General features: G+C 37.7%; 3 protein-coding genes across 6 annotated transcripts in view; all 3 read left to right on the forward strand.

Moving 5' to 3' along the window:
• The first annotated feature begins 986 nt into the window (after positions 1-986).
• dhrs7ca (dehydrogenase/reductase (SDR family) member 7Ca) lies at positions 987-4,571 on the forward strand. Of its 2 annotated transcripts, none has more exons than XM_048189546.1 (8): positions 987-1,166; positions 1,788-1,820; positions 2,171-2,327; positions 3,074-3,186; positions 3,299-3,509; positions 3,605-3,697; positions 4,005-4,160; positions 4,281-4,571. In XM_048189546.1, exons 2-8 carry the CDS (start codon positions 1,815-1,817, stop codon positions 4,487-4,489), a joined length of 945 nt encoding a protein of 314 aa, XP_048045503.1. In that variant the 5' UTR covers positions 987-1,166; positions 1,788-1,814; the 3' UTR covers positions 4,490-4,571. The 2 variants fall into 2 exon arrangements, with proteins under 2 accessions (XP_048045503.1, XP_048045495.1); XM_048189538.1 differs by having other exon boundaries at positions 988-1,166; positions 1,788-1,835.
• Positions 4,572-4,655: 84 nt separating this feature from the next.
• On the forward strand, positions 4,656-5,932 carry im:6904045 (protein NATD1). The gene is made up of 3 exons (XM_048189557.1): positions 4,656-4,926; positions 5,591-5,709; positions 5,792-5,932. Exons 1-3 carry the CDS (start codon positions 4,764-4,766, stop codon positions 5,909-5,911), a joined length of 402 nt encoding a protein of 133 aa, XP_048045514.1. The 5' UTR covers positions 4,656-4,763; the 3' UTR covers positions 5,912-5,932.
• Positions 5,933-7,431: 1,499 nt separating this feature from the next.
• LOC125267693 (NACHT, LRR and PYD domains-containing protein 3-like) overlaps positions 7,432-19,022 on the forward strand; it is a 39,819-nt gene continuing 28,228 nt past the window's right edge. For all 3 annotated transcript variants that reach the window (XM_048189571.1, XM_048189580.1, XM_048189589.1), the window contains exons 1-3: positions 7,432-7,587; positions 10,954-12,060; positions 17,428-17,535. In XM_048189571.1, coding sequence (XP_048045528.1) covers positions 11,009-12,060; positions 17,428-17,535 — 1,160 coding nt within the window. In that variant the 5' untranslated portion in view covers positions 7,432-7,587; positions 10,954-11,008. The remainder of the gene's footprint in view (positions 7,588-10,953; positions 12,061-17,427; positions 17,536-19,022) is intronic.

Consider the following 19,022-nt stretch of genomic DNA (forward strand, 5'->3'; position numbering starts at 1 on the left):
AAATGGAAATTGAATATGAAAATAATGGAAATATATGGTTCAGATCACTCAAACCATATATGGAAATGGAGACGCCTTTATATGGTCAGTAATGGAGCTTGGTTGTCATCTAGTGAAAAAGAGTGGCACTGCGCCCAAACAAAATCTTACTGAAAGCTCATTTTTTGAGATATCAACCTGAAATTTGGAACACACCTTGTTCAGATTTTTGGATATGATTTTCTTGCAGTTTTAGACTAAAATTTGTTTTGTGAAATATATATTTTATATTAAATATTATAGTTTTACATTTTACATTTTCATAAACTTAAACTTCTATAAATTATTTTCTGTTTCACTTACATAATAGTTATTTCACTTCTACAATAATCTTCCAAATTCATCTTTAAAACAAGACCAGCCTTATGTCTATATTCCAAAGTATTCTTTAATTACAACCATTTAAGTTTGGATAGTGGTTAAGTTCATATCTATAAAAAAAATAAAATAAATAAGTTGGGGTGACACTTAACAGGTTAAGAACAACTAGTGAAACCGCATTCCTCAATCCTCAGAGAAATAGAGACTGAAATGTTTAAACTGGTTACTGGTTTTGATGTCATCTGTAAAAATGTAAACATCAGATATGAGATTTTCTCTAGTTGTTCTCCAATTATTTATAAAATTAGTTATTATTAGGTCAACTTATATGGAACTTTAAGCCTTTGTACATACTATGTTAGTATATAGATAGTATACAGTAGAAAGTTAAATGCTAATTTTTGTTCTGAAATCAAGGTGAATATCATTTATCTGGGGAAGAGTATTTTCTCTAAAAAATAATCAAACCTTAACATCAGTCCCAGTTCAAAGACTCAACCCATATAAAGCTGCACTTCTAGAAACTCAACAACAGTTTCCCATGCTGCTATATACAACATACGACAGCTTCAGCTGTGAGCTATTAAAAGCACTCAAACCCTGCAGTATTCGCCTGTGTGTGTGTGTGTGTGTGTGTGTGTGTGTGTGTGTGTGTGTGTGTGCGTGTGTGTGTGTGTGTGTGTGTGTGTGTGTTGTTCAGAGCTGTGTAAGTGAGCAGAGACACTATAGTGGAGACAATCACTGAGACTGATTCCTAATCCTAAAAACACGTTTACATCAGAGGTGCTTATAGACTCGTGTTTGTGGTAAGTGATGAACAACAATACATATGAGCTCTGTCTAGTTGTGTTGATTTGATGTTCTGTGTTTAAAACATGTTACTTCAGTGTTGTTTATAATGACCAAAAATTATTTGTATTGATTTTTTGCTTGTTTGTTTCTTAGTCAGTCCTGCAGTAATCCAAATGTAGGTTGGGAATTCTTGGCTAATTCTAGGCTGGAATATATTTAGAGCTTTTCTCAACATGGTTTGAACACAGAGCTCCCATGAAGCCATGATAGACTTTAGAGAGTTTCATTTTCTGACTTTGTTTCTGGTATTGTTTGATATAATGTATAGACTGACACAAATATCTAGACACATGCTTTTTTGTAACATCTAAATAAAGTTCTCTTATTTTAAGTCAAAAATATAATATAACTGGGCTAAATCATTACTACATTACTTATCAACAAAGACAAAATGCAGTATGTTAAATTATAATCAGGTTTCATATTCTGTCCTGTTATAGTCAGGTTTGTCTATAAGATTGAAGACAAATTGAAGAGAAAACAGTGTTTGATATAAAATTGATAAAAAAGTAAATCCATGACTTTATAAATGGCTTTGATTCATATTAATGTATATTCTTTTTCTGTTGTTTAAGGTCTAACGTTATTGAAACACCACAACCATGGGTGTAAGTGATATTATGGTGAGAAATTATGTTTCTTTAAAATGTTTTTAAAGAGTCAAACCTGAATGACTTTCTTTCTTCTGTTGAACACCAAAATCAGAATAAAAGTCAAATTGTCTATTGATGGTGTTTTTTGACCTTTTGAGACACTGGTTGCAATAAAATTCAATTACAACATTCTTCGAAGCATGCCATCAAGACTATATTATATATAATTTGTGTTTTGCACAAGAAAGTCATACTGGTTTGGAATAACATTAGAATGAGAAAATGTTAAAACTTTTTTTTATTTTGATGTAATTATTCATGTAAACAATAATATTGTATTTGCATTGTTTTAACGTGTCTTTCAGAGGCTGGATGTGACCTCAGGTTGGGTTTTGCTCTCAGTGGTGGTTTTCGCAGCTGGTCTCTTCTATCTCTACAGTCTGATGCTCAGGCATTTAGCCAAGACAACTGTGAGGAACAAAGTGGTGCTCATTACGGATTCACTGTCAACACTCGGAAATGGTGCTGTTTTTACAAAACAACTGGATCATTCCTGTCATGCAGTACGAATATGCCTCTATTGTAATTTAACGAAGTATTTCTATAAAAGGTTAAATCAGAAATATGTAAATATAGAAATATGATCTTAACTTTACTAATTACAGCTTGGCAAGAAAATGAACAGGATAAAAATAGAGAGCTAAAGTTAGCCATGCTCATTGAGGCAAACATGGAAGGGAGACTAACACACCAAAAGGAAGCAGAAACAGACTTTGATATTACTCCTCCCTCCCAGTAGGCAGCTCCTGGTGTTGGGGGGAGGAATCAGGAATGCTGGTGAATCTGGATGGAGGGATATGGTGACAGGGTTGAGACTGTCAGTCCAAATCATCTTTTTGTGCATATCTGTTTGAAATCTGATCAGATTTAGCAAGTGTATACAGCAAAAAAACAAAACAAAACAAAAAACACACAATCTGTTTCAACATTCATATGATTTGAAATCCTATTCAAATCACATTTCTGGAAATCCCTTTCTCATGCCAAGTAAAATGTAAACATCAGACATTGTTATAGAAAACATGCTTAAAACATGCTTGATTTATTTTGTCCGATATATTGAGACATACATAATGAGGACATGAAAATGTACTGAATGACAGACTGGTCTCTTCTAAAAATAAATGTGCTAAATAAATGATATATGTGTGCAGATGAACAGCATATTTGTTGGTTGAACTGTGTTTTTTACATTGTGGTCATTTTAGAGTGTGCAAAACTCTTCCATACTGGTGGAGCCAGACTGATCCTTTGTGGAAATAACTGGGAAAAGTTGGAGACTCTTTCTGAGCGTCTGATGAGTGAATCAGATCCAACACTTGTGAGTGCAGAATTACAAACAATATGAACGAACATTGTCTGGAACATTCAGCTATTTTTTTATTATTATGTTGTTGTAATATTCGGGATGACTTGGTAACTTTACTGCTTAGACGTTTCCACCCAAACTGGTGGAGCTGGACTTCAGTAATATGGAGAGCGTTCCTGAGATCATCTCTGAGATCCTGGAGTGTTACGGCTGTCTGGATGTCCTCATCTTCAACAGCAGCATGAAGGTGAAAGCTCCTGTACAGAGTTTGTCTCTCCAGATGGACAGGATTGTCATGGACGTCAACTACTTTGGGCCCGTCTCACTGGTTAAGGGTAAAATGTTTATTTCAACACCGAGTGCCACAGCTGTCAACAATAACTCTCAGTTGTGTCAAAGCATTTTAAACTTATTTTATTCACGGTCACAGGTGTTCTTCCGTCGCTGATCTCCAGAAGAACAGGTCACATTCTTCTAGTCAACAGCATTCAGGGGAAACTGACGGTGCCCTTCCGTGCCACCTGTGAGTTTTAAAGGGACTTAGGGTCTTCATTTACTCACCTTAATGTCGTTACAAACCTGTATCCTGCTATTTTCTGAATGGGACACATAAGGAGAAAGTTTGAAGATCATGCAGCTCTTTTCCAGCTTAAAGATCATTAAAATCAACTGTTTTACAGAAAGCACAACAGCAGGTTTGAAATTACATGAGTTTTACTTTTGCATGAAATATTCCTTTAATGTTCACACAATTAATCAGCAGCAGTAATAAATCAATGAATATGTTGAATACATATGTTTGTCAGTATAAGATGTTCTGCATTGTTCAGATGCTGCCTCCAAGCATGCCGTTCAGGCTTTCTTTGAGTGTCTGCGGGCTGAGGTTCAGGAATACGGGATAACTGTCAGCACCATCAACCACACCTTCATAAAAACTCCCAGCACAAACTCAAAGGACGAGGCCACAGCAAAATCCACATGGACACGTGAGTAAACGGCATTGTTGGTTCATAATACAAAGATCACAGTTTGTAGTCCATAACACCAAGTAAGTTTGTTTGTATTGTCCACTATATTCCCCTGGACCTTCTGCTTGGGAACTGCAGACTTCAAACCGATGTCTCTTGGTGTGAAACCTGAAGAGATGGCCACTGAGCTCCTGAAGACTCTGAGTAGCAAGAAGAAGGAGGTTTTAATGGCTCGCTCCATCCCTAAAGCAGCTCTCTATGTCAGATCTCTCTTCCCAAACTTGTTCTTCGCCATCATGGCAGCAGGAGTCAGAAACACTGCAGCTGTGAAGATGTCTGACGACTGAAGGACAATATTATAAATGTATAGAATGATGTGATGTGGTGCTCAAATTAGAAAAGAATAAATTATTCATAAATTCCTCTGAACACCTGAGTCTGATCTATCTATCTATAGACCACCTAACATCAAGTTTATTTTATTCATTTAGTGTATTTAACATTCAAATGTAATATTAAAACACGTTTATATCTCGGTGGTGGTCAGATGTGAGAGAGGAATAAACATCATTACAGCGCCCTCTGCTGTTGTTGATACACACTGTTTGGTGACGTCACATCATGGCGCGATACCTGCTGTCTCGAAACTGCATGTTTCGGTTCACTCGAGGATATATGAACAGTCAACGACTCCGCAAATGTTGTGGATATAGTGACTTCTCGAGTATGAATGTGATGCACGATAGACAGAATCAGCGTTTCACAATCACTCTTGACTGCGACGGTAAGAGAAAATAACGTTGTTTATTCTGTCTCAAACCCAGTGAGCTGCTGTTTGGATCTGGGAGAAACAAAGCTTTCAAAGCTTCGAATCAATTGAACCAGTTGCTTCGCAAAATGATTCACTGTTTCGATGCTTTCGAAACGCCACTCGCTGGTGACCCCTGCTGGTCAGAACAGTGTAAATGCAAAAACTCAGGCCAAACATGCTTAAAAACCCATTGAAAATGTTTTATTGAAAGTAAAATCTATCAAATGTAAGTAACTAATAATCTAATAAGATTAAATATCAATTGTCTGTATAATATTTGTTCTTTTATCAATTGTTTTGTTTGTTCCATGGATGGCTTAGCTAAAAAGGTCAGTAAGAGACTATTAACTATATATTATTTAATTATATATTTAATTATAATGTGTAATTGAAACGTCTACAAACACTGATCAGAACCCATAGACACTTGTTCAATGGTTCACATGGGGTGAACTACATGAAGTGTTTTTTGAAATCACCCATTACAAGTTTATACAGGATCCTCCTGACCATCAAAACAGCCGATTCACAGTGATGTCCACTAGGCAGCACTCTAGGTTATGAGACAGCCTGCAGCCTCGACTCCTGTGTGATTTTATGTCTCTAATAACAATAATCTCCTTGTCATGTGAATCAGGAGCAGTGAGTAGTGCAGTACTGAAGTACACTATCAGATATGATCAGCAGGTGGAGTTGATGTCTACTGAGGTCCCTCAATCACACAGGGGTAAAGGTGTAGCTGCACAGCTGGCAAAGGTGAAACCGCTTTTCAACTTCCTCAGTTCCTCAAGTTTTGATGTTTCCTGTAACTCAGTGATGAACTTCTGTTCTTCTTCAGGCTGCTCTTGACTTCGTTGTTGAAGAAAATCTGAAAGCGAGAATATCCTGTTGGTACATTAGAAAATATGTGGATGAAAATCCACATCTTGGATATCAGGCTCATATTGAAGATAAATAAAGGCAGAATTAAAAGATTCCACATCAGTGATTTAGTTCATGATTAGCCTATGTCGTCTTTTTTTGGCAGAGAGGAAAAAGAGGTTGTTGCTCATTGTCTATGTTACTACGCTTGAAAAGAAGTGTTATTTGTGTTTTAACAATGTTTAGCTCATGATTTTTCATCGGTTTTACATGTTTACATAGATACATCAGTCATCAAGTGACCACTCTACTGCTTAGCAACAGCCTAGCAACCACCCAGAAAACCCAAGTAATCCCTCAGGAACTTCGTAACAATTCCCTACTAACAAAACACCCTTAAGGTGATGATACACGGAGCAACGTTTTGAGCAATGATGCTTGGGCACTTTCCCATTAAGAATGGGCCACAGATTTCTATCTTGATACTTTAGATCGGTCGTGGGCCCTGTGTGTCACCTGGTTGATGGTAATATTGCCCAGCAACAAAAAGATGCTCAAAAAGTTGCCGCGTATATCATCACCTTGACACAGCACTAGCAACTGGCAAACAATTATTATTATTTTATTATTTACATTACCAGTCAGATGTTTGGAATAATTAATATTACAGTAAAAAGTATTCTTACAATTTTTTTTCTATGTGAATATATTATAAAAATGTAATTTATTCCTGTGATCAAAGCTGAATTTCATCATTACTCCAGTCTTCAGTGTCACATGATCCTTCAGAAATCATTCTAATATGATGATTTGATGATCAGTTAATTAATAATTAACTAGTTTTTAGTTATAATAGTTTTTGCTGCTTATATTTTTATGGGAATTGTAAAATACATTTTTTTTCAGGATTATTTGATGATATAAAGTTCAAAAGTTCAGCATTTATTTGAAATATAGAACTTTTGTAACATTATAAAATGTCTTTAATGCCATATTTGAACCATTTAAAGGTGCCAAAGAGGATGTTTTGTTTTATACATTTTTGCAATATTACTTGAAACTGTCTTTACTAACTGATAAAAGACTATTTATTAGGTGTACTGAAAGGAATAATATTAATATACATCATCTGTGCACGAGGTAGGGCCTTAAAATCATCAGCCAATCGCGTAAACGATTGGCCCTCTGGCTTGTCAATCACTGCCATGACGTTCCTTGTGAGAGACGGTGTGGCTGCGCGCTCCAGTAACTTTCCACATTCCACAGGCGCCGCATGCGATGTTTTTGTCAGGAGACAGGAGTAACAACTGCAGATATGTCGGTGAGTCCGACATAATGAATCCACTAACACAACACAGTGAATGCCGGTGGTAAACACTCGTGTTCCAATACGAGTGTTTACGAGTTTTGGGAGGCGTTCCTTCGAAGGAGGGGGGTTGTTCTTACGCATGCGCTCATTTCAAAAACTCAGTAACAGTCTTTGGTTTCTCAATCGACGAAAATATCCTCTTTAGCACCTTTAATTTCTGAAATGTACTAAAAGTACTATTTTCTTTATTTCATTTTAAAGTGGCACTTCTAGTCTCTAGTCTAGTGCAGTTGAAGTAGCTACGTAGAGAGCACGTAGCCCAACGTCATCACGCTCAGCCCAGTTTGGGGCGGGGCTTGATGTTCCTGACTGCTTCAGAGAGTGAAACCGAAAGCAAAAGCAGTCGGCTCTGAATAGACGCCATTTCAGATAAATCAAGATCATAAATGGCTTCCCGTGTCACGGTAAGTTTGTTAAAACGTTTCATAGCTATAATATAAATAGCTTTATTAATAAAATCAAAGTAATATCAACAGCATCTTTCTATATTGAGCATTTCCGTCTAAACGTCGAACAAACACGCTAAAATTGATCGTTACTTCACGGTGGAAACTGTAACACTCAAGAATGGATCAACTTACACAGAGTTTATTCCTGATTGTACGTTAGCTTACTGTTCTGTTACCTACGGAGCCTCTAAAGGGATATAGAGGTGGAGAAAATATCAGATGGGAGGAAAAACTATTTTTCAAAGCTTTTACGTTCCTCCAAAAGACCTCTATACTTTCCACGAGAAACATTTCCTGTTTACTTTCCCACTGGCAGTGGTTCAGACAGTTCCGTACATTAACAATGGAGCGGTTCATAGAGATTTATTTTGAACTTGGACTTAATTATAAAGAAATATGTTCGGTGTTTATAGTTCATGGCACGGTTTTGACGAGTGAAAGACACCGGAACCTGATAAGCTCGGTAAAGTTGGCAACATATCAATAACCCGTGAGGTAAACGTTGTTACACAAATCTAATCTGCTCCAAAAAAGGGACTTCCTCCTCACTGGACTAAATATATTGATCTCTAAGCGCAGGTGGCTGAAGGGACCGTTTGCAGTGCAAAACCCGAAAAGCGTTACTACAAAAATAGTCAATAATTTCATTGTTACATACTGTAGTGTCACCAAATTCAGTTCACACATCACTGCTCTCATACTGGCCATACTACAGAACTTGGTTTGAAAAACTAATTAATGAATATATTTTAAAGCATTAGTTTTTGGTTAATGTTCGTTTATAAATTACTCCTTAGCCTACTATGTTTTTAGTAATAAGTCTTTTTATTATCTTGACATACTGTTGCCTACATCATTAAAAATGATGCGTGTCTTAAAAATTAGCCTCTTATGTGGAACGGAGGCCAGCTAGTAGTCGCTGTGCGAGTAAACCTCACTCCTCTGATCTCAAGAGATGCTCTGGCGACTGATGCTAGGGGTTGCAGCCTTTAACCTCCTCCTTAGAGCGTCCGACTCCCACGCTGAAGACCCAAGTTCGAGGCCGAGCGGGGCAAGTAGGACCTGGGTAGAGGGGTTACATATGCATCCACTAAGAAAAGAAAACCTCTTGTACACTTCTCATTACAGCCATTTATAACATAGTGCTTCAGGGCTTATAGTCCAAAGGTGTGCTCATTTGGAGAAAAATTCTCATATGTTTACCTTAAATTTCTAAAGAAAACCTTTTTTTTCTTCAAATTTTACCCAAAACAGGGTGGTGTGAGCATTATGGAGCACTAAAAACACATGTAATGTGTGTTTAATTCATACTAGTAGCCAGAGGCGCCCTCGCACAACAAAGTTCAAGACTCATAGAAATAATAATACTTTAAAGAGGTTACAAGGAATCCCTTATATGGACAAAGACATCCAGCTATCACTGTTGCTGAATATAAAGCAGATAGAAACGTTCTTCTGACATATGAAACATGAAGGAAATACACACACGATTGCAACAATGTATGGTGTATGTGTTTTTCAAGCCATTTTGGGTATTTTCATTAGAATGCTAAGTATATTTATAAAGTAACACTAATTGACATAGCCTATCACAGTATATAATGTTGTTAAATAATATTTTCTCTCATTTTATGGTGCACGACGCGCGCACACTCTGCTTGTTACACACACAGGGATAGCAGCAGCACACAAACATGCCAAATATTAAAAATAAAAGGATTCCTCTTGGGAGAAGCGTTCAGTTTTTCCACGTGCAAATTCCGCATGTAAACAGCAATCTGCCATGGTGTTAGCGCACTTGGCTTTTAAAGGGATTGGGAGAAGAGACTTCCTGTTTCCTGTCTTGTTACATTCAGTTATGAATGACATGGATCATGTAGATTATAGCATATTTTTCAAATAAAAATGGTTAAATTCCATAGAAATAAGATGAGTAGTTCACACACATCACTGTATTCCAGCTAACAGGAAACATACTCATAACTTCGGCTAACGTTCTGGCACGGTTCTCTTCAAGGTTCAAAGTTATGAACAAACATTTGCGGGTGTTAATTTCAAACCCTTTATACACACAAAATTTGTTCAAAATAGTGTTGAACTGTAGAGTTATTTTACATTTAATGAATACTACAGTTAGACCTCACTTTATTTGTAACTTTGTTAGGGTTTTTTTTGTACATATCTATGCTTGTAATTCATGAATTTGTTCTTATTTTTTACTGATTGTTCACTTGCCTTTAATAATGTTTGAACTTTATTAGTTAGGCTAGTAGTTTTTGCTGTGGTATCAGAGTACTTAATGGAAAGCAAAGATACACCCACCCCCCAAAATATTTAGTTCTTTCTGAGCCGAAAAATGATCCGATCTGTGACTCAAACTTAAAACGATCCGAACCATGGGTTTTGTGATCTGTTAAAACCACTAGCTTGCTGCAATAGTCGTTGTTACCGGTGTTGCAGCTGGAACACTGGTTACGTCACTTGCTCACTGGGGCACCACCCCCACCGTCATTTAGATTTTTTTTTTTTATATTAATAAAAATAATTTATTAAGTTAAAAACAGACACTACAAATATGCATCTGCTCAATTCAGTGTGAGCCGAACGAGAGTCACAGCACAGATCAGCAGCAGGAGTCAAATTTCATTCATCATGACAGAGAGGAGCTGACTGATGATGGCGGAAGATTTTTGGATTTTTGCAGTATTTCAGATTTAAACTCAGTGCTAATAGGGAACCTGCAAATGATTAGTTGAGTTTTCTAGTTGTTGTGTTTTTCATTAAGAATAATAACCCACCATTCAAGCATTGCCACCTAATTTTAAAGATTGGCACTAATTTGAAAGCGAAAGTAAAATCTGCATGGGCATTCAAAGTCTATTGGTGCAGCAGGTTTTCAGTTCATTCCTATGGAATTTGAGCTTGGAGCAATTGAATGAAAACACTATGTTACTCTAGTATGAAGCAGAGCATGGCTGAGTGCTGTGGGAGTGGAACGAGGCCGCTGGAGCGATCGCTAATGAGAGACAAATGTGATACACGCCTCAAAAAATTCACTAAAGGTCATTGACACAAACACACACACACACACACACACACACACACACACACACACACACAGGTACAACAATATCAGTATTGAAAATACAAAACTTTACCACACAAATAATCAAAAAAAAAAAAAAAAAAAAAAAAAAATATATATATATATATATATATTGTTATAAGTTTATGAAATTAGAATTTAATGTTTCATTTTAATTAAATTGTCATTTCAGTGTATTATTCTTGTTTTTTTGTTTTTTTTCTTGCCACATACAGGCCTGAAATCAAATCTCTCATCTAGGAAGAAGAGAAGCAGAAAACTGGCAGTAAAATGAGTGTGTCTGACAAGAGAGAGGAGGAGGCATCTGTTTACACTCAGAGAGCAGCATCTCCAGGATTCAGTAACGTGTACATGAAGAGTAACTACTCCATGTTTGAGCCCCCTCAGTTCAGTGATGGACCATCTTCAGGAGTCAGTAATGTGTCTATGAAGAGTAACCACTCCATGTTTGAACCCCCTCAATTCAGTGATGGACGATCTTCAGGAGTCAGCAGTGTGTCTATGAGGAGTAACCACTCCATGCTTGAACCCCCTCAATTCAGTAACGGACCATCTTCAGGAGTCAGTAATGTGTCTATGAGGAGTAACCACTCCATGTTTGAACCCCCTCAATTCAGTAATGGACCATCTTCAGGATTCAGCAGTGTGTCTATGAGGAGTAACCACTCCATGCTTGAACCCCCTCAATTCAGTAACGGACCATCTTCAGGAGTCAGTAATGTGTCTATGAGGAGTAACCACTCCATGTTTGAACCCCCTCAATTCAGTAATGGACCATCTTCAGGACTCAGTAACGTGTCTATGAGGAGTAACCACTCCATGCTTGAACCCCCTCAATTCAGTAACGGACCATCTTCAGGAGTCAGTAATGTGTCTATGAGGAGTAACCACTCCATGCTTGAACCCCCTCAATTCAGTAATGGACCATCTTCAGGACTCAGTAACGTGTCTATGAGGAGTAACCACTCCATGCTTGAACCCCCTCAATTCAGTAACGGACCATCTTCAGGAGTCAGTAATGTGTCTATGAGGAGTAACCACTCCATGCTTGAACCCCCTCAATTCAGTAATGGACCATCTTCAGGACTCAGTAACGTGTCTATGAGGAGTAACCACTCCATGCTTGAACCCCCTCAATTCAGTAACGGACCATCTTCAGGAGTCAGTAATGTGTCTATGAGGAGTAACCACTCCATGCTTGAACCCCCTCAATTCAGTAACGGACCATCTTCAGGATTCAGCTGTGTGTCTATGAGGAGTAACCACTCCATGTTTGAACCCCCTCAATTCAGTGATGGAGCTGCTGTGACCTCTGACCCTGTGTGAGTATCATTTACTATCTGCTAGAGCTGCACGATTCTGGATAAACCTAGAATCATATTTTTTGTTGTTGTTTCAAATAGAGATCACAACTCTCCCACGATTCTGAATAGACAACTGAAAAAAACCCCATGTAATTTATTAGAGGTTCTGACAAAATGTTAATTGCTGCAGTCTAAAGATGATAATTCTGCAAATAACTGCAATTGCAGGTTTCAAACAGAGATGGCAACAAAGAGGCAAAAAATTATGGACTGCAGCTTTAACTATTTCTATAATTATTATAGGGCCATTTTTTTGCCCTTATAACTTTAATTTGAGGGACATTTTTTTGCCAAAAGCCTGTTAATTTCAGACCCTGTGTGTGTCAGTCAAGATCCATGAGGAATGAAATAATAGACTACTATCCCATTTCGAGAAAGAAAATTATGTAAAATTTAAATAATTTAATAAGAACAAAGCTCTGGGAACTTCCGTTATGTCGGGTTGCTGAGCAGTCAAGCTTCTCAACGCTCTCTGATTATCCACTTTTAAATTTTTTTTTATTTAGACTCGATAACCCAAAGCTATGGTTTCTTTTCTGTTCTTTGCTTTGCAAAGCATTTAACGTGTTCGCGACCGCAAAGAAAAATGGATAAAAAAGATAATATGGATACGGTTGTGGACGAAGGTTCCACTTCTGAAGCTGATATTGCACAGTTTGGCGCCAATGCTAACTCTGAGGCAGAAACTCCTCCAGATAACCGTGTAATACTTTCAGCTATAAACTGTCTGAAGAATGAGTTTTTGTCACAATACAAGGAGGTTTTGGCAGCGGTGAACGAAGTTAGAGAGGATGTCTGTACCTTTGCTGAGAGACTTACCAAAGCTGAGAGCTGAATCAGCCAAGCCGAAGACAACATTAACGGCCTTCATGGAAGGGTTGCCAAACTTGAAAAAACTCGGACCTTGACTCTGCTCTGGACTTGGCCAAGTGCAGAAGCCGGCGCTCTAACATTCGGATTCTGGGACTTCCGAACGGAGCTGAGGGAAATAATCCTGTTTCGTTTTTGGAAAATTGGCTCCCTCATGTCCTTGGCGTGGAAACTTTCCCGGCCCCGGTGATCATTGAACGTGCACACAGGTTACCCAACAGTGGCAAAGAAGTTGGAAACACATTGTCAAGACCAAAAGCGATGATACTAAAATTTCTCTCAACTATGCTGACAAAGTCAGAGTTCTCAGAGTGGCTCGGGAAAGGGGTACAGTGATGTTCCAGAACCCAGAGGTGGAAACTCGAGTCTGCGACTTGGACTCGAGTCGCACTTAAGTTGCAAAAATAAATGACTTGGACTTGAGTCGCACTTAAGTTGCAAAAATAAATGCCTTTCGACTTGACTTGGACTCATTAACAATTAACCCGAGACTTGTCTCGAGACTAGACTTGGACTTGAAGACAAAGACTTGTGAAAAATACAAGTCTTTTGGCATGGGATTCCTGATTACGTTCTCTATTTACTACCCCACATGATGGCACAAAACACCACATTTTACTATTCATTCATTCATTCATTCCCATATATGTGCTGCAGCAGCAAATATCACAAATCATCTCTAAACACACCAAGCCAGCGAGCACGTGATGCATCTGAAGGCACTCATCACCCAAACTTCTGTTAAATAAATTAGCAACAAATAATAACAAAATACCAAGCCTTACCTTGCGATACTTAATTTGAAAAGCAATCAGTTAATCCGAAGGGAAGCTGTGGTGTTGCACAGCTGCAGAGGCTAATGCATAATATCCAGATTTACCAAGTTATTTAGGGCCCGAGCACCGATGGTGTGAGGACCCTATTGGAATTGCTCAGCCAAAATTTTCTTCTTCTCCAAAATGAATCACATTTTTGAGGGCCTAAACGTTCTCAAAAACTCATGAAACTTTGCACACGCGTCAGAAGTTGTGAAAATTTACATCTGATATGGGTTTCAGAATTAGGTGTGGCAAAATGGCTCAATAGCGCCACCTACAAAATTTCAATTAAGCGCCCTTCATGCTACGTTTCACGTACAGTTATGAAATTCGGTAGACAGATGTAACAGCCCAATACCTACAAAAAAGCCCCTGGGTGCAAAGTTTGTAAACCCAACAGGAAGTGAGATATTTTGAATTTTCTTTGCAAAATTTGTGCAGTTTTTGCCATTTCCAGGCGTTGTACTTTAATGAACTCCTCCTAGAGCTTTAATCAGATCAACATCATATTTGGTCAGTCTAATCTAAAGGCCTTTGAGACGTTAAATTGCGAAGATCTAGAGTTTTCGCTGAAAGGCGTGTCCGTGGCGGCCTGGCAAAGTTCGATGTTTCGCCATTAAACAGGAAGTTGTTGTAACTCGGGCATACAATGTCTGATCTGCCCCAAACTTCACATGTTTTATTAGAGTCCTGACCTGAAGACATCTTCATAACAATATTCAGTTACAGTCATAGCGCCACCTGGGGGCAACAGGAAATGACATGTCCTGGAAATACACTGTGATTAACTCCTCCTAGAGATTTAATCAGATCAATGTCATTTTTTGTCAGTCTAATCTAAAGGCCTTTGTGACGTTAAATTGCGAAGATCTAGAGTTTTCGTTGAAGGGCGTGTCCGTGGCAGAATGACAAAGTCTGTTGTTCCGTCATGAAAAAGGAAGCCGTTGTAACTCAGGCATACAATGTCTGATCTGCTCCAAACTTCACATGTGTGATAAGAGTCCTGGCCTGAACATATTTATATGCCAATATTCAGTTAGTCATAGCGCCACCTGCTGGCAACAGGAAATGGCATGCTTTACACTGTAATTCCCTCCCAGAACCACATTTCAATATGCCACAAAGTACCAAACATACTAGAAACACGTTAAATCATGCAACACTTGGCTAAGTGCTAATGTATGCGATTAACGCCATGAAACAGGAAGTTGTTGTAACTCAGGCATATGATGTCCGATCTGCTCCAAACTTCACGTGTTTGATAACAGTCCTGGTCTGAACACATCTATATCGCAATATTTGGTTATGGTCAAAGCGCCACCTGTTGGCAGCAGGAAGTGTGGCAATTTCCACATATCGGTTTGTTAAGTCGCAATGTGTTATTATATCGCCTTATCACAAACAAAACACAGATGGATATGCTGTTCGTTGTGTTGTTTACGGTAATGCTATTCTATACATAGGTTTTGTTACTGCCAGTGCTCACTGGAAAACTACATTTTCCAGCATTGCTTGAGATGTACAGCAAACTACGGCAACTCATATAGTTAAAAAAATACACAGCACTTTTTTCCTTGTGGTGGTTCTAAATAGTATAATTTTAGAAAAGTTAGAAAGTAATAATAATGATTTATGTGAATAATAATGATGAGTAGCCTAGTATTTTGTGTGCTATATTAGGCAATTTTAAAGTAAAAGTACTCTATTTTGATATTTAAATAAACTGTTAATTACAATAACAACTAGCTGAAAAAAATATTGATAAAAATAGAAAAATGACTTGACTTGGACCTCAAAGACTTAAGACTTGACTTAGACTTGACCACAGGGACTTGTGAACATGTTTGCCAGAACCACCAACTTCATTTTGTACTATAAAGCGGCTATCCAGTGTGTTCATGTTTTCACCCGCGGAGATCTTACCTCGACGAACTCAAACACACAAAATGAATCAAAAAAGCATACCATGCGAGTGAAGGCGGAGCCTCAGCGCACGCCTCCTATTACGTTATCGTAACGGACCAATGGTAGTACGAAGGTGTTTTGCAGCTGGAGTGAACTTTTCCTGAAAGTTTGCTTTGGCAAGCCGTTTCGAACTTCCAAAAAGAACACAAAACTTAGTTTTGGCCTGATTTTGTTCGAAATTATGTCACATCAGTTCGTTCTTCGATTTCGTTTGAAGTATAAGCCTTAAATCCCACAGTTAAATCGTGCACTCTAAATATGCTTGTACACTAGTCTAACCTACTAAACTACGTCATGTAGTGCATGCATGCACACAATGGGTGTTTTTTTGTAAAGTGAGGGACATACTCGATCATTTCAGATCGTTAAATCAACAATTGCGATATCATAGACGATATATCGCACACCCTACAGCACTAGCCCGATCGAACTGTGGGGCCTGGTCTGTACGGATCACGGTTAAACTATGATCTGTTACACCCCAATGCATGACGTAGCTACGTCACCATGAAACATATTTGCATAATGCCCATCTGCTGGCTACTTTGGCTCGCTTGCAAAAAAGGTCAGTAAGAGACATGGGCTTCCAAAAAGCAATTGCAGAATTAGGGGTTAGACTTTATTTTTAATACTATTTTTCATCAGTACAACCACAACCTTTTGTTCATAGCTCTTATTTTGCATTAATAACAACTAGGGAGCTTAAGAAACTGGTATATTTTTCTGGCTTCAGAACCGTGTTGCCAGATTGGGTGGACGATTTCCAGCCCAAAGGCTCACCAAAACCCACCCACTCCAGCAAGAAAAGCCCAAAGCTTTAACTGTCAAAATAATGTTATAGAATTTTATATTTTCGAGTCAATCAAGGTTTATAAGGACCATTTTTACTCCTTAACAAAATAATGATCACAAAATTATATAAATTACATAAATTCCTCAGAAAAATACATTAAAGAGAATGAACAAATATGACTAAAATGTCCAGGCAGACACTGTCAAAACGGCAATCAAGCAATTAGCCGATACCCTTGAAAAAACATGATGACTGATTGGATGCAGTACATGCTAGGGGTCGCATCGACTAGTCGCACAGATTCATTCATTAGTGCAGAAATGTATTGTCAACACTGTTCTGTGATTTATCAATAAAATAGCTTAGAAACTGAATAGTTCTATCATATTTTTTCTTAGTAACTAAGAAAAATATGCTAGAACGAGCAGAAATCTGTGCGAAATATAATGACCCAAAGACAAGAACTGATAAAAATGAGCTGTTATGTAGGAGAAATAACCTTGTAGGCAGCGCTGTGTCATGTGCCAAAGCTGTGCACAAGGCAACACGTTCGAGTCTCAGCTGTCAGCTCAAGGTTCAGGCTATTTGTTCATTAATGACGTCATCAGTGAAGTCTCGTCTCAACTTTTATCACATAAATGTCGACTTTACAAAAAATCTGATGTCGTTCAACCCCTAGTACATGCACACTTGGGTTTTGTTTTTTAACCAAATAGCCTATACAGTTTACATGTTTGAATGCCGCCAAACTGACTCTAAACCAGCCCAAATTTTGTCCACCCACCCAAACTAATTTTTATCCGCAGAGTCAAATTCAAAACCCCCCAATCTGGCAACACTGCTTCAGAGATTATCTGAAATATATCTCTGTTATTTCAGCAGGAGGAGAAAGAGAGCAGCATCTCCAGTATCCAGATGTGTGAAGAGCAACAGACCCATTCATCATCCCATTGATCTCAGAAACGAAGCCGTGCCCTTTGACCCTGTGTGAGTATATTCATGTACACTTAAATATGAATTCATTACCCTTCATTTAATTTAGGAACGTTTTTAAACAAAATGTAATTCATTTAATTCAAAGTAAATAATTTATATTATCTCAAAACAAGTTGTATCAAGTCAAAGGTAATAAACTTCTTTCATCAGTCAACTTAATTTAATTAATATATAAGGAATATTTAATGAATTTTATTTTGTTGATGCTACTTAATTTAATCATTTTACTGTTTTTTTTTTTTTGTTTTTTTAAAGTTGGTCCAACTTATATTCTATTAATTTACTAAGGTTTAATTAATTTTCTTAGTTTGGTCTAATTTAAATTAAGACCTAGTATAACTGTAATGGAATTAGGGCTCCACAATTTATTGCAATTAAACAGCACGTGATTTGGCAAAGGCTGCGATTATTTTATGCGCAGCTTGTCAGAGCTGTACGGCTCTGTGATCAGTAGTAAATGCTTCTCCATCTGAAAGCCAGAGGGCGCTCTTGTGCAGAAACTCCAGATATGCCCTGCCGCAGAAGAAGATGCCTCATTCCAGGAAATCCCTTTGGGCATCATACTATCACTGTAGCTGAATAAACAAAAGATTGAAACACTTTGATTAATTAAACAAACACATGACTGCCTTATTCTGTGTAAGAAGCCACATCATCTCTCAAAGGGATGGAATTAAATGGAATTATGACAATTTTAGTTTACAAAGAGTTGTATTTCTTACTGAACAAAGTATTACATTCTTTTTCTGTTTTATAACATGCAACATTCACAAAGAAACCAGCAGCATTAAAATGTAAAGTAATCTGTGGCTCTGCACTGTCATGTTTCACAAAGAAGATTCCCGTCTCATGTTTCCTTCTGGCAGTTCTTTGACAAACGCAACTGCTTGAGTTTGCCCACATTTCTACTGCTATAGTCATATGGAAACGTTTGCAGAACAAAATGTTTTATGTACACCTGTAGATATTTTACACCTTACAAGGTACAGTATAGGTGGATGCAAAGTAAAAAATAAATAAATAAATAAATAAATAAATAAATAAATAACAGTGTGGAAGGATAAGAATGATAAACATACCAAATTCCTTCACCAGATTGTCTGGACCTTCCCTCAGATATAAACACACACACACACACACACACACACACACACACCCCTCAGAGGACACAATCACTCCATTACTGCGGTCATTATAAAAAAAGAGCAGGAAACTCTAGAACTTGATTGAACTTGAACATGTTGTGGATTTTATCTTCAGAAAACAGAACAGCACAACACAACATTTTAAATGTTAACCCATCAACAAATGTTAAATGTTAAACCAAGAACTATAAGCTATAATAATAACAAAATTACCATCCACACCAATGGAAAATAACATTGTTTTTTCTAAATTCGTGCAGCAGTTCCATTCAGTGAACATAACTGCAGTGTGTGATATGAAGTCGGATGGATTATGTTTGGCTGTTCATGTTT

This window comes from Megalobrama amblycephala, linkage group LG1 (assembly GCF_018812025.1).
Source record: "Megalobrama amblycephala isolate DHTTF-2021 linkage group LG1, ASM1881202v1, whole genome shotgun sequence".
Lineage (NCBI taxonomy): Eukaryota > Metazoa > Chordata > Actinopteri > Cypriniformes > Xenocyprididae > Megalobrama > Megalobrama amblycephala.

Excerpts from the sequence above, each read along its gene's own strand:
- im:6904045 (XM_048189557.1), top strand. The coding sequence starts at position 4,764 with ATGGCGCGATACCTGCTGTCTCGAAACTGCATGTTTCGGTTCACTCGA. Across the intron at positions 4,927-5,590 it reads AATCACTCTTGACTGCGACG|GAGCAGTGAGTAGTGCAGTA; the intron begins GTAAGAGAAAAT and ends CATGTGAATCAG. Across the intron at positions 5,710-5,791 it reads TAGCTGCACAGCTGGCAAAG|GCTGCTCTTGACTTCGTTGT; the intron begins GTGAAACCGCTT and ends GTTCTTCTTCAG.
- dhrs7ca (XM_048189538.1), top strand. The coding sequence starts at position 1,815 with ATGGGTGTAAGTGATATTATG. Across the intron at positions 3,187-3,298 it reads GTGAATCAGATCCAACACTT|ACGTTTCCACCCAAACTGGT; the intron begins GTGAGTGCAGAA and ends TTTACTGCTTAG. Across the intron at positions 3,698-4,004 it reads GGTGCCCTTCCGTGCCACCT|ATGCTGCCTCCAAGCATGCC; the intron begins GTGAGTTTTAAA and ends TGCATTGTTCAG.